The sequence below is a fragment of the Sus scrofa genome, chromosome 11, assembly GCF_054392235.1.
Source record: "Sus scrofa isolate SSC_HxYL_T2T_F1_AM1 chromosome 11, Sscrofa_HxYL_maternal_Yorkshire_Landrace_v2.0, whole genome shotgun sequence".
Lineage (NCBI taxonomy): Eukaryota > Metazoa > Chordata > Mammalia > Artiodactyla > Suidae > Sus > Sus scrofa.
In genome coordinates, this window is record NC_139393.1 from 19,072,527 (window position 1) to 19,087,819 (window position 15,293).

Here is a 15,293-nt window from a genome sequence, read left to right on the forward strand (position 1 = left end):
AGGTAGGGGTAGGGGTGGAAGAAACTGGTCAACCGCCAAAAATGTTTAAATAAACTGAATTTTTAAAATAAAAGTAACAAGCACATATAGTACATAGCATAAGCGAGGCATTATATAAGACCTTTACAAATATTGTCATTTTCCAGAAAAGCTCCATGTAGTAAGTACCAGTAACATTCCATTCTACAGATGAGGAAGTTGACACAGAGGTAAAGTAAACTCACCCAAGGTTACACAACTAGTAAGGGGTGGAGCCAAGATCGGAACCCAGGCACTAACTGCAAAACCACTGGCTACTCCCAAACCACTAGACTACGTTGCCACCCAGTTTATAACAGTATTACACCATGAGCACTTTCCTACTTTAAGTGAAAAGGGCAGGATCCAGAATTAATTGGTATCAAATGAGTAAAGGAAATAGTGAAAAAAAGATTGAGAAACAACACAAAAACATTAGCCGTCTCTACGTGGTGAAATTACAATGGATTTTTTTTTTCTTCTGTATATTTCATAAATAATAAACATATATTACTTTCTTAAAACACAAAAATATTTTACTTTTTTGTTGTTGTTTGTTTGTCTTTTTGCCTTTTCTAGGGCTGCTCCCATAGCATGTGGAGGTTCCCAGGCTAGGGGTCGAATTGAAGTTGTAGCCACCAGCCTACGCCAGAGCCATAGCAACGCGGGATCCAAGCTGCATCTGTGACCTACACCACAGCTCATGGCAATGCTGGATCCTTAACCCACTGAGCAAGGCCAGGAATCAAACCCGCAACCTCAATGGTTCCTAGTCAGATTCGTTCACCACTGAGCCACGACGGGAACTCCCAAAAATATTTTACTTTTAAAAAAACAAAGGTTTGTCAAGAGCAATGTTCCCAACACAAGTACATGTCAACCTGCACCTTACAGTTTCTCTGACTTACTTGGTAGAGCAAAAGCAGAATAAACAATTTAAGTGAAACAAATTTATTACTTTAGCTTAAAGAATATTTTCTTCTCTTAATAGGAAAAAGATCTTACTTAACCCTAAGAGCATCATGTGCAATTTGTAGTGGAATTATTTATTTAATACCCATCTGTTGAAAAATAATTCAATTTTAACACAGGATGCATTCTAATGTATGTGCGTGTGCGTGTGCATGTGCGCGTGCGTGAGTGTGTGGTATGTGTGAATGGATTAAAATGAGACCAAATCTTGATTACTAAAAAATGATTCTTCAGGAGCTCTCTTGTAGTGTAGCAGGTTAAGGATCTGGTATTGTCGCTGCAGCAGCTTGAGTTGCCGCTGTGGCACAGGTGCCATCCCTGGCTCTGGAATGTTCAGATGCTGCAGGTGCAGCCCCAAAAATTTTATTTATTTATTTTCTGTCTTTTATCTTTTCAGGGCCGTACCTGCAGCATATGGAGGTTCCCAGGCTAGGGGTCCAATCAGAGCTACAGCTGCCGGCCTACACCAGAGCCACGGCAACACTGGATCCTTAACCCACTGAGCGAGGCCACGGATCAAACCTGCAACCTCATGGTTCCTAGTTGGATTTGTTTCCACTGTGCCATGACAGGAACTCCAAAAAAATTATTTTTAATTAAAAATTAAAATTAAAAAAGGTTCTTCAAAATTATTACTCAATCTGTTAAAAAGCCCAGTTTTTAATTAATGTATTTATTTTTAATGGAAATATATTTGACATTAATGCTGTGTAAAATTAAGGTGTATAACATATTAATTTATTCATATATTCTAATATGATTGCCATTGTGGCAATAATTTGCACCTCTATCACAGGTTACTTAACTACTCACTGCTTTTTAGTAGTTGGAATAACTAAGTCCTGGTCTCTTAGCACATGTGATGATTATAATACAATATTGTTATCGACATTCAAAGGCACTAAGCATATCTCCAGGGCTTATTTACTACTCATGTTTATACCCCTAAACAACATCTGTCCTGTCCCCTGTACCCTAGCCCATGGTAAACACCTTTTTACTCTCTCTGAGTCTGGCTTTCCCAAATTCCACTTAAAAATGAGATCACACAGTATTTGTCTTTCTCTGTCTGACTTATCTCATTCAGCATAATGTGGTCAAAGTCTATTTATGGTGTTGCGAATGGCAGGATGTCCTCCCACCTCATGGTTGAATAACATTGCTTTGGAAAGTCCTATTTTTTTTGCTTATTAGGGCCGCACTTGCAGCACATGGAAGTTCCCAGACTAGGGGTTGAATCAGAGCGACAGTTGCTGGCCTACACCACAGCCACAGCAATGCCAGATTCCCGACACACTGAGCAAGGCCAGGGATCAGACCTACAACCTCATGTATACTAGTTGGGTTTATTACCGCTGGGCCACAATGGGAACTCCAAGCCCAGCATTTTTTTTTAAGCCCAGCTTTTTAAAGGCACTCTTTTTTTTGGCTGCACCTATGGCATATGGAAGTTCCCAGGCCAGGGACTAAACCCATGCCACAGCGGCAACCTAAGCCACAGTAGTGACAACACTGGATCCTCAATCTGCTGAACCACAAGAGAACTCTTAAATGCACTTTTAAAAGGCTTCAATCCCTAAACATTTGCTTCTAATCTTTCTTCAAGACAAACAAAAAACCCAACAGTTTAGAAATCTTCTACTTTCATAAAATAATACTAAGCTAGGAACAAGTTGAAAGAATAAAAGACTTCAAAATCCATGAAGAGGAGTTTATGTTGTAGCTCAGCAGAAACGAATCTGACTAGTACCCAGGAGGATGAAGGTTTGACCCCCTGGCCCTGCTCAGAGAGTTAAGGATCCGGCGTGGCTGTGAGCTGTGGTCACAAACATGGCTCAGATCTGGTGTTGCTGGGGCTGTGGTGTAGGCCAGTGGCTACAGCTCCGATTTGACCCCTAGCCTGGGAACTTCCATATGACGAAAGTGCAGCCCTAAAAAGACCCCAAAAAATAAATAAATAAGTAAAAATTCCACAAAGAAAATGAAGAGCTTTCTCAAAGTCCCTAATATGTGGAGCAAGGGTGGCGCATAGGGGAATGGCTGAAAAATAGAGAATACGAATGCATAACATTTTAAATAATGTTTTCTAGTTATAAGACATTCTCACAGTAATTGAGAGAAAACCACTCCAAAAGACTTTAAATGATCATGAAAAGTAAATTCCCTATCCACACACAGACTTTACATCCTTCACAAAAATTAACTCAAAAGGAATCATAGGCCTACATGTAAAATACAAAACTACAACACTCCCAGAAGATAACATATGAGAAATCCTAAATGCTCTTGAGTATGGTGATGGATTTTTTAAGTATAACACCAAAAGCATGATGCATGAAAGAAATCAATGATAAGCCGGACTTTATTAAAATCAAAAACTACTCAGCAAAAGTTAACGTCAAGAGAACGAGAAAACAAGTCACAGACTAGGAGAAAATATTTGTAAAAGACACATCTGATAAAAGATTGATCTCAAAAATACAAAAAGACAAAAAACAAAAACAAGGAGTTCCCATCGTGGCTCAGTGGTTAACGAATCTGACTAGGAACCATGGGGTTGCAGGTTTGATCCCTGGCCTTGCTCAGTGGGTTTGGGATCCAGCGTTGCTGTAAGCTGTGGTGTAAGTTGCAGACGCGGCTCGGCTCGGATCTGGCGTTGTTGTGGCTCTGGTGAAGCCCGGCAGCTACAGCTCCGATTAGACCTCTAGCCTGGGAAACTTCATATGCCATGGGTGCGGCCTTAGTAAATACAAAAAGACAAAATAAATAAATAAATAAATAAAGAAGTCTTAAAACTCAACAGTAAGAAAACAAACAACATGATTAAAAAATGGGCCAAAGACCCTAACAGACAACTGACTAAAGAAGGTACAGACAGAAATAAGCATACAAAAGACGTACCACATCAGATGTCATCAAGGAATTGCAAAGTAAAACAACAACGACATACTACTCTGCTCCTATTAGAATGGCCAAAATTTAGAATACTGACAACACCAAATGCTGGTGAGGATGTAGAACAGCAATTCTTTTGTTTTTTCCTTTTTTGGGGGGGGGAGGGGAGCCATCGGGGGCATATGGAGTTCTCGGGCCAAGGATCAGATCTGAGCTGAAGTTGTGACCTAAACCACAGCTGTGGCAACGCTGGATCCTTAACCCACTGTGCCAGGCTGGGGATCAAACCTGAGTCCCAGTGCTCCCAAAATGCCAATGATCCCACTGTGCCACAGGAGGAACTCCAACAACAGGAATTCACTGCTGGTGGGAATCCAAAATGGTACAGCCACTTTGGAAGACAGTCTGGCAATTTCTAAACATATCCTTACTATACTCTTTGCACAATTGTGCTCCTTAGTATTTGCCTAAAGAAGCTAAAAACTTATCACCACACAAAAATCTGTACACAGATGTTTACAGCAGCTTTATTCATAATTGCTATAACTTGGAAGCAACCAAGATGTTCTTTGGAAGGTGAATGGATTAAATAAATTGTGGTATATCCAGACAAGGCAATCTGATTTAGTGTTAAAAATGGACTATCAAGTCATGAAAAGACCTGAAGGAAACTTAAAAGCATATTACTAAATGAAAGAAGCCTAACTGAAAAAGCTATATACCATATGATTCCAACTATATAACATTCTGGAAAAGGCAAAACTGGAGACAGTAAAAGATGAGTGGTTGCCTGTGGGTGGGGTGAGGGAGGAACGTATAAGTGGAGCCCAGGAAATTTTCAGGGCAAGGAAAATACTCTGTATCATATCATGATGATGCATATATATCATCATATTTTGTCCAAATCCATAGAGTGTACAACAGCAAGACTGAACCATAGTGTAGACTTTGGGTGATAACGATGAATCAATGTACTGCTTGGGGAAGATGTGGATAATGGGGAGGCTATTCATGAGTGCAGGGGTATATGGGAAGTCTCTGTTCTTTCCCCTCAATTTTTTTTTTTTTTTTTTTTGTCTTTTGTCCATTTAGGGCTGCACCCATGGCGTATGGAGGTTTCCAAGGCTAGGGATTGAATCAGAGCTGTAGCTGCTGGCCTATACCACAGCTACAGCAACAAGGGAATCGAGCTGCATCTGAGCTTCACTGGAGACCTACACCATGGCTCACGGCAACGCCGGATCCTTAATCCATTGAGCAAGACCATGGACGCTAGTTGGATTCATTAACCACTGAGCCATGACAGGAACTCTCTTTCCCCTCAATTTTGCTATGAAACTAAAAGCGCTTTAAAATAGTAGTTGTTTGTTTTGTCTTTTTAGGGCCGCATCTACAGCATATGGAAGTTGTTTATTTAGGGCCACACCCACGGCATATGGAGGTTCCCAAGGCTAGGGGGCGAATCTGAGCTGCAGCTGCCAGCCTAGCCACAGCCACAGCAATGCCAGATCTGAGCTGCACTGGAGACCTACAGCACAGCTTACGGCAATGTAAGCCACTTACGTTAACCCACTGAGCAGGGCCAGGGATGGAATCCACATACTCATGGATACTAGTCGGGTTCTTTACTGTTGAGCCACAAGGGGAACTCCTAAAATAGTAGAGTCTTAATGAAAAAAAAGTGAATTCCCTAATCCCCTATTAAAATTCTTCAATGCAATTCCCATACTTAAAGGACAAAATCTAAATCCCTTGCAAGGCACAGGTTTTTTCTGATCTGACTTTTGCCTCCCTTTCTAAGCGCATATCCAGTCTCTTCCCTCTACCCAATTTTACCCTCCAACATGAGGACTACAAAGTCTCTCTTCAAGCTTGTGTGGAGTGTCTCGGCTTGGCAGATACCTACTCATTCCTCATGTCTCAGTGCAAATGCAACTTCCCCTGTGACTCCCTCCCTTACTTCCCCGTGGAAAGCCTGGTCCTCAGCCTTCAGTCTTGGTAGCATCTCTACTTCCACTTTCTGCTTGACTCCATCATCTATTATATCGTAATTGTTTACATGCCTAGTTTTTTCCCCATTAGAAAATAAGGACCACATCCTTCTTTTTGTATCTCCAGTGTCAAATACACAACCTCACTCACCCACAGTTAAAAAAAAAAGACATCAAAAATTAAAAAGAAAAAAAGGGAGTTCCTGTCGTGGCGCAGTGGTTAACAAATCCGACTAGGAACCATGAGGTTGCAGGTTCGGTCCCTGCCCTTGCTCAGTGGGTTAATGATCCGGCGTTTCCGTGAGCTGTGGTGTAGGTTGCAGACGCGGCTCGGATCCCACGTTGCTGTGGCTCTGGCGTAGGCCGGTGGCTACAGCTCCGATTCAACCCCTGGGAACCTCCATATGCCGTGGGAGCGGCCCAAGAAATAGCAAAAAAAAAAAAAAGGAGAGTTTTCTTGTGGCACAGCTGCGTTTTCACGGCAGCAGCATGAGTCGCTGCTGTGGTGTGGGTTTGATCCCTGGCCCAGGAACTTCCATGCAAATAAATAAATAAATAAACAAAAGATTATTATGAATGACCTCATAAGAGCACTGGGGGAATTTAAAGATTTACAAAAAGTGTGTCTGTGGAAAATCTAAAGCAACCTTTTAGCAGAATTACTGGCAAACTGGAAACTTCAACAAGCCTATGCAGAATATAATTACTACTTTGTAAGTGGAAGAAAAAAATCTTGTGCTTAAAACAAAAGATTGAAGGAAAGTATCCAAATGTCAAAAGCGTAGTGTCAGAATGGTGAGAAGCTACAGATAATTTTTCCCTCTTTTTCCCATTTTTAAAAATGTCTGAAATACTTACCTTAGCCTAATAATATTTTCCAAACTTTGAAATCTACTAAACCAAAACGGTGAGAAACAAGCTCCATGTATAAAAGAAACCTAACTCCAAGCATGTAGGAAAATGATGAGAGTGGAGCACCTTGCTGCTCCAAGAACAGAAGAAAGAAAAGATGTACAATGTACATACTTCCAATACACTGGCTTTTATGATGAGCCTTATTTTACATTCCAAATCTGTTTTGATCATCTTTTTTGAGATCCAAAAAAGAGACTCCTTACATGAAGCAAAACCAATTAACATTCATGGATATAAGAGTAGATGCTAAGAGGTATACCAAGTGAAATGAGACATGGTCTCTCTCTTCATCAATTTAGTTTGGTGGAAGAGGGTAAAAAACCACCAAGATGAAACACCAACCATATTCAATTGAGTGATAAATTATGTGGTATAGACAGCAATCTATTTAGCCAAACCAACATAAAAATGCTATCAATATCTGATGAACAGGGCAGTCTGAGAGGGTAATTATTCCATTTTTAGACTGGAAACAGAAGCTATCACAGCTATGAACCACAGGTATCATACTAAACCACAGAGGTATTTTGCAAATTTGAAGGCTTGTTGAGTTTGTTTTTAAGTATAACAGAAACTGGAGCAATAAAATCAAATTCTAGACCGTTGCTTTTCTAAGAAGAAAAAATTACCTAAGGAAACAAATTGTACCTGAGATTTTTGTCTTTGGGTTTCGACTACTGGGAAGAGCTCCATCCAGAGACTGAGCAGAGTGAAAAGGTTGACTTTAGAAAGCCTTGGTATTTCACCTACAAAAGAAAGGGCAAACATCTTAAAGATTTACCAACGATGAAAATAAGAACTAAGCTCAATGCTACTTGGGTGCTGAAGTCCTAGTTCAGCTGTTTTAACAGGAGGCAGAGAAAAAGGATTTGTGTACTGGAAAATCAAAGTGCTTTCTTAGCAGGAGACTGGTATCAACCGCCTTGCCAGCAATCTCCTGTGGCGCTTTCAAAAGTTGGACCCTGTCACCCGGCAGAAAAAAAAAAATAGTATAACTCATCAAGGTAGCTATGGAAACAATCCAAAAGAAGTTATGAAAATTCCTAGCATCTGATGTCATCGTGGAGCAAGTTTTACTTTGGATTGTGATGAGACGTTGCAACAAGGGCCGCAGTTAGAACACAGAACTAAAAATACGGTGACCTTTGAAGGTAAAGCAGTTGAAATACAGGAAAGTGTCCCGTGCGGTTAATTTTGATACCAAGTCAAAAACAAGGTTGGGGGAATTTTCAGGCTCGTCGATCCCCGTAGATCCCACCTCCAGATCCTGGAGGAAGAGTAAAGGGGGGCAGTGAGCGCAACTTCAAAATCCTGTGCAGCGGGGCCAAGGAATCCCGGTGACTGAGAGAGAGACGCGCCCAGGGCGGAGATAGGACACACTGGAATAGAAGGGCAAGCGGGGACTGGAAGTGAAACCGCGGGAGACGCACAGAGGAGAGCGAAAGGCTGGGGGGCGGGAACAAGGTTCGAGGCACTCACCGGTCATGCTGCCAGTCTGGGTGCTGACTGACCGCCCAGCCTCCGCGCTCTCCAGATTTTGCATCTGCCCTGCTTCTTTCATCCCCAGCCTAGCTGTCTCTGCTGTCCAGGAAACCTCTCGCTATTCGGCATGATCTTTGCCCCAGCTACTCCACCTCTCGTCCCCTCCCAGCAACTGTACAGCAACCGCCACCCCGGCGCAGCCCAATGACGTAGGAGCCCGGCCGCCATTTCCGGGCGCCTTGTGTGACGTCACGAGGAAGCGTGGCCGCCGTGGCGCCGCGCCGCTCCTTTCCCGGCGACCGGGTAGATAGGAGACGCTGTGCAGTAAGTCGTTGCAGGCTTGTATTTGACTCTGTTGTTTTGCTGAAGTATGGTTGCTTGAGGATGTCTTGGCTCGAAGTCCCAGGTTGCGCAGGCTCTGACAGGCTGATGAGGGCAGCGCGCGCCTGAGAGTTTGGGTCAGAGAGCGAAGGAGAATTGAAATGGGAACCTGCCCCATCTGTGGTCTGAGAGAATTTGAGGGCGAAGAGGGGTGAGCTGGGCGGTCCAGATTGCTATCCTCTGAGAGCGACCTGTCCTAGGGAATTTAGTGCCGGGGACCACCATAGGGACGCTGTGCTTCTTATTAAACACATGAGGAACTGAGAGTTGGAACCGTAATTGTGGGGAATTGCACAATACGGGGGTAGGAGGAAGTGGCCCCTGGAAAATCTGAGAAGAACGTGGCATTGTGGATTTGTGTCCAGTGCAATTTCTTTTTATTATTTTGTAATTGTCCTAGACGGGACTCAAAATGAAGCCCTTCCTTCCCCTAGTGACTCAGAGCCTGGTTTCCATCACCAACTTGTGCTGTTATCACAACTTGGTATACTTAAATATAGCAAGACAGAAAAACTGCTCAAAGACTATGAAAGCAAAAGCCAACGTTAAAAAGTACATCATCTTGTGGTAGACTCAAGAGAGAATCTAAAGTGTTGATGAGTATGATTATGGTTCATTAATTTTCACTATAATAGTATTCATTGTAGCTATAGATCACCATTTACTTATCCATATTTGAGTCAGAAGACATTTGCACTCTCTCCATCTTTTTGCTGTTACAGACAATGCTGATTAAAACATTTTTGTTGTCGTGGGAGCGGCCCAAGAAATAGCAAAAAGACAAAAAAAAAAACCCAAAAAAACAAAAAAACCAAAAACATTTTTGTTATGTCTCCTTATGTTCATGTAGAAGAGTTTCTTTAGGGACTAAGGAATAGGATTCTTGGGTTGTCAGGTTTCCCAGCTAAAGCTGAAAAGTTTTCCAGAGAGATTGTTTGCCTACCTGGCTGGCATAAAATGGTTTCTCATGGCTATAATGTCCCCTGATTTCTTCTTGGGTTGATTGTTTCCTCTCTATGAAATACCCATTAACCATTTCTCTATTTTGGTAGTTCTATTTCTTACTCATTTTGTAAGCATTTCTTTCTTTCTTTCTTTTTTTTTTTTTTTTTTTTCGGTTGTCCCAGGGCCAGGGACCAGATCCAAGCCACAGTTGTGACCTACATGGTGGCAGCGCTGGGACCTTTAACCCACTGCACCCATTGGATATCGAACCTGTGTCCTAGCTCTACAGAGACACCGCCCACCCTATTTCATCACAGCGGGAACTCCCATAAGCATTCTTTATACATCCTGGGTAGTCCTTCTTGGTTGGGTATGTATGTAGTTAATATCTTCTCCCCATTTGTCACTTGCTTTTTCACTTTTTTTCCTTGGCTTTTTTAGGGCCAAGGAGGCACATGGAGGTTCCCAGACTAGGGGTCAGATCAGAGCTGTAGACTGGCAGCTGTAGCTCTGATTTGACCCCCAGCCTGGGAACTCTTATATGCTGCAGGTGTGGCCCTAAAAAGTTAAAAAAAAAAAAAAAAAGATATCTTTTCTATTTCCTCTAAAAGCCACAAATTTTTCCTTTTATATTTATACCCTCATTCATCTAGAACTTATTTTTGTGTATGATGTGAGGTAGGAATCTGATTTTTTTTTCCACTTGCATAATTAGTTGTCCAGCACTATTTCCTCATTGATCTGCAATGTCACCTCTGTCATGTATCAAATTTCCATATACACATGAGACTGTTTATGGGCTGTATACTGTGTATCATTGCTTTATTATACCTCTGTAATAAACACCTTTTTTTACCCCCAAAAAAGCCACTTTATTTTCCTCAGAAATAGCTTGGTTATTCTTTTTTTTTTTTTTGTCTTTTTAGGGCTGCACCCACGGTACATGGAGGTTCCCAGGGATCAAATTAGGTGTAGCTGCTGGTCACAGCCACAACCACAGCAGCGCCAGATCCAAGCCGCATCTGCGACCTCCCCCACAGCTCACGGCAACACAATATGCTTAACCCATTGAGTGAGGCCAGGGACTGAATCTGCATCTTCATGGATACTAGTCAGATTCATTTCTGCTGGGCCACGACAGGAACTCCTCTTGGTTATTCTTGACCCTTTAATTTTCCATGTAAATTTTAGAATTGTAGTGTTATATTCATCAAAAAATTCCTCTGGAGGAGTTTCCTTGTGGTGTAGCAGATTAAGTATCCAGTGTTGTCACTACAGCAGCCCACTGCTGGGGCACAGATTTTATCCCTGGCTGGGGACTTCCACGTGCCCCAGGTAGCCCCCCCCCGCAAAATCCTCTGGAGTGTTGACTGAACAATGGCTTCAGCTCCGATTCGACCCCTAGCGGGAGCGGCCCAAGTAATGGCAAAAAGACAAAAAATAGATAAATAAAAATAAAAATTACATTTGGGGGAGGTTCCCGTCGTGGCTCAGTGGTTAACGAATCCAACTAGGAACCATGAGGTTGCAGGTTTGGTCCCTAGTCTTGCTCAGTGGTTAAGGATCCAGCGTTGCTGTGAGCTGTGGTGTAGGTCACAGACTCAGCTTGGATCCTGCATTGCTGTGGCTGTGGCATAGGCTGGCAGCTGCCCCTCCGATTAGACCCCTAGTCTGGGAACTTCCATATGCCTCTAGTGTGGCCCTAAAAAGCAAAAAAAAAAAAAAAAAATTGCATTTGTAAGTATTGTGGCTAACATATACAAATGCAAATGATTTTTATATATTAATTTTATATTGAGCAGTTCTGTAAATTTTCTTAATTTTTTTTTTTTTTTGCCACACCCATGGCATGTGGAAGTTCCCAGGGCAGGGATTAAACCTGCACCACAGCAGTGACCTGAGCCACAGCAGTGACAACACTGGATTCTTAACCTGCTGCACCACAAGAGAATTTCTTACTAATTTTAATACTATTTTTAGTTTATTTTTTTTCTAGACTGAGACTGTATTATCTACAAATAATGACAATTTTATGTCATTCTGGAGTTCCCTGGTGGCCTAGCAGTTAAAGGCTTGGCATTTTCTTTCTTTTTTTATTTTATTTTATTTTTTTTTTATTTTCCCACTGTACAGCAAGGGGATCAAGTTATCCTTACATGTATACATTACATTTTTCCCCCCACCCTTTGTTCTGTTGCAACATGAGTATCTAGACATAGTTCTCAATGCTACTCAGCAGGATCTCCTTGTAAATCCATTCTAAGTTGTGTCTGATAAGCCCAAGCTCCCGATCCCTCCCACTCCCTCCCTCTCCCATCAGGCAGACACAAGTCTCCAAGTCCATGATTTTCTTTTCTGTGGAGATGTTCATTTGTGCTGGATATTAGATTCCAGTCATAAGTGATATCATATGGTATTTGTCTTTGTCTTTCTGACTCATTTCACTCAATATGAAAGTCTCTAGTTCCATCCATGTTGCTGCAAATGGCATTATGCCATTCTTTTTTATGGCTGAGTAGTATTCCATTGTGTATATACACCACATCTTCCGAATCCAATCATCTGTTGATGGACATTTGGGTTGTTTCCATGTCCTGGCTATTGTGAATAGGGCTGCAATGAACATGTGGGTACATGTATCTCTTTTAAGTAGAGTTTTGTCTGGATATATGCCCAAGAGTGGGATTGCAGGGTCATATGGAAGTTCTATGTATAGATTTCTAAGGTATCTCCAAACTGTTCTCCATAGTGGCTGTACCAGTTTACATTCCCACCAACAGTGCAGGAGGGTTCCTTTTTCTCCACAACCCCTCCAGCACTTGTTATTTGCGGACTTATTAATGAAGGCCATTCTGACTGGTGTGAGGTGGTATCTCATGGTTGTTTTGATTTGCATTTCTCTTATGATCAGCGATGTTGAGCATTTTCTCATGTGTTTGCTGGCCATCTGTATATCTTCTTTGGAGAAATGTCTATTCAGGTCTTCTGCCCATTTTTCCATTAGTTGATTGGCTTTTTTGCTGTTGAGTTGTATAAGTTGCTTATATATTCTAGAGATTAAGCCCTTGTCAGTTGCATCATTTGAAACTATTTTCTCCCATTCTGTAAGCTGCCTTTTTGTTTTCTTTTTGGTTTCCTTTGCTGTGCAAAAGCTTTTCAGTTTGATTAGGTCCCATTGGTTTATTTTTGCTCTAATTTCTATTGCTTTGGGAGACTGACCTGAGAAAATATTCATGATGTTGATGTCAGAGAGTGTTTTGCCTATGTTCTCTTCCAGGAGTTTGATGGTGTCCTGTCTTATATTTAAGTCTTTCAGCCATTTGGAGTTTATTTTTGTGCACGGTGTGAGGGCGTGTTCTAATTTCATTGCTTTGTATGCAGCTGTCCAGGTTTCCCAGCAATGTTTGCTGAATAGACCTTCTTTTTCCCATTTTATGTTCTTGCCTCCCTTGTCAAAGACTAATTGACCATAGGTGTCAGGGTTAATTTCCGGGTTCTCTATTCTGTTCCATTGGTCTGTCTGTCTGTCTCTCTGTTTTGATACCAGTACCACACTCTTTTGATGACTGTGGCTTTGTAATGTTTCTTGAAGTCTGGGAGAGTTATGCCTCCTGCTTGGTTTTTGTTTCTCAGGATTGCTTTGGTGATTCTGGGTCTTTTGTTGTTCCATATAAATTTTTGGATTGTTTGTTCCAGTTCTGTGAAAAATGTCATGGGTCATTTGATAGGGATTGCATTGAATCTGTAGATTGCTTTGGGTCGTATGGCCATTTTTACAATATTGATTTTCCCAATCCAGGAACATGGAATATCTTTCCATTTCTTTACATCTTCTTTGATTTCTTCGATTAAAGTTTTATAGTTCTCGGCATATAAGTTCTTTACCTCTTTTATCAGGTGTGTTCCGAGGTATTTGATTTTGTGAGGTGCAATTTTAAAAGGTATCGTATTTTTGTATTCCTTTTCTAATATTTCATTGCTGGTATACAGAAATGCAACTGACTTCTGAATGTTAATCTTATAGCCTGCTCTTTGCTGAATTTATTCATCAGTTCAAGTAGTTTTGGGGTTGAGTCCTTAGGATTTTCTATGTATGGTATCATGTCATCTGCATACAGTGACAGTTTGATCTCTTCTCTTCCTATATGGATACCTTTTATTTCTTTTGTTTGTCTAATTGCTGTGGCTAGGACTTCCACAACTATGTTGAAGAGCAGTGGTGAGAGTGGGCATCCCTGTCTTGTTCCAGATTTGAGTGAGAAGGCTTTCAGTTTTTCCCCATTGAGTATTATATTTGCTGTGGGTTTATCATAAATGGCTTTGATTATATTCAGGAATGTTCCCTCTATACCCACTTTGGCGAGGGTCTTGATCATGAATGGATGTTGGACTTTGTCAAATGATTTTTCTGCATCTATTGAAATGATCATATATGATTTTTGACTTTTTTTTTGTTAATGTGGTGTATGATGCTGATTGATTTGCTGTATGTTGAACCATCCTTGTGAACCTGGGATGAACCCTACCTGGTCATGGTGTGTGATTTTTTTTGATATGTTGTTGGATTCGGTTGGCTAAGCTTTTGTTGAGAATTTTTGCATCTGTATTCATCAACGATATTGGCCGATAGTTTTCTTTTTGGTGTTATCTCTGTCTGGTTTTGGAATTAGGGGGATGGTGGCATCATAGAATGTCTTTGGGAGTATTCCTTCTTCTTCAACCTTTTGAAAGAGTTTAAGGAGGATGGGCATCAGTTCCTCTTTATATGTTGATAGAATTCACCTGTGAAACCATCTGGTCCTGGACTTTTATTTGTAGGGAGTGTTTTTATGACCTCTTCAATTTCATTTCTAGTGATGAGTCTGTTCAGTTGGTCTGTTTCTTCTTGATTCAGTTTTGGCAGGCTGTAAGATTCTAGAAAATTGTCCATTTCTTCCAGATTTTCAAATTTGTTGGCATATAGTTGTTCAAGGCTTGGCATTTTCATCACTGGGGCTGGGGTTTGACTCCTGGCCTGAGAACTGCATGCCACTGGCACGCCAAAAACAAAAACAAAAAACTTTCCTGTAACTTCTCTCTCTGTGCATCCATTCTTTTCCTAAGATCTTTGTGACTGTTGCTTTGAACAGGTGGATTGCCTTTTTCCACTTCACTTAGTTGTTCTTCCAGGTTTTTATCTTGTTTCTTCATCTGAAACATATTTGCCATCCCATTTTGTCTCAATTTGCATTTGTATTATTAGGTATGTGTAAGTTTATGTTTCTTGACCTTGAAGAAGTGGCCCCCTGTGGGGATGTCCTGTGTGTCTCAGCAGTACACTCCCCTCTCATCACCCAGGGGCGGTGGGCCAGCTACTCCCAGGATAGGTTCTGACCTGTGTTTGTATTTCTGCAGGCTTCTAGATCATAGCTTTATTGCTTCTGACATCTGCCTCCTGGTGGGTGAGGCTGGTATAGAGACTTGTGCAGGCTTCCTTGTGGGAGGGCCAGCACCCCCCACGGGTAGGTGCAGCTGGGTCTCCAGCCCTCTGCTGGGCAAGGCCATGTCTAGAGGTTCCTGTAGGCGCCTGTCTGCAGGTGGCTGCGGTTGTGTTCCTGTCCTGTTGGTTGTTTGGCCTGAGGCGTCCCATGGAGCCTATAGGCTGTTGGGTGCAGCCAGGACTTGGTGCTAATTATGCCAGTAAGGTGTTTGCCT

The 15,293-nt window shown here is 41.7% G+C and overlaps 2 protein-coding genes across 6 annotated transcripts in view; one reads left to right on the forward strand and one right to left on the reverse strand.

Moving 5' to 3' along the window:
* CDADC1 (cytidine and dCMP deaminase domain containing 1) overlaps window positions 1–8,479 on the reverse strand; it is a 50,624-nt gene extending 42,145 nt beyond the window's left edge. For all 4 annotated transcript variants that reach the window (XR_014819392.1, XR_014819394.1, XR_014819393.1 and 1 more), the window contains exons 1-2: window positions 8,271–8,479; window positions 7,440–7,537 (exon numbers count right to left, since the gene is read on the reverse strand). Coding sequence is in view for 1 of the 4 variants with exons in the window: in XM_003357836.5 (XP_003357884.2) it covers window positions 7,440–7,537; window positions 8,271–8,352 (180 nt within the window). In the remaining 3 variants the exon portion in view is untranslated. The remainder of the gene's footprint in view (window positions 1–7,439; window positions 7,538–8,270) is intronic.
* CAB39L (calcium binding protein 39 like) overlaps window positions 1–15,293 on the forward strand; it is a 722,245-nt gene that overhangs the window by 214,305 nt on the left and 492,647 nt on the right. The window lies entirely within an intron of this gene.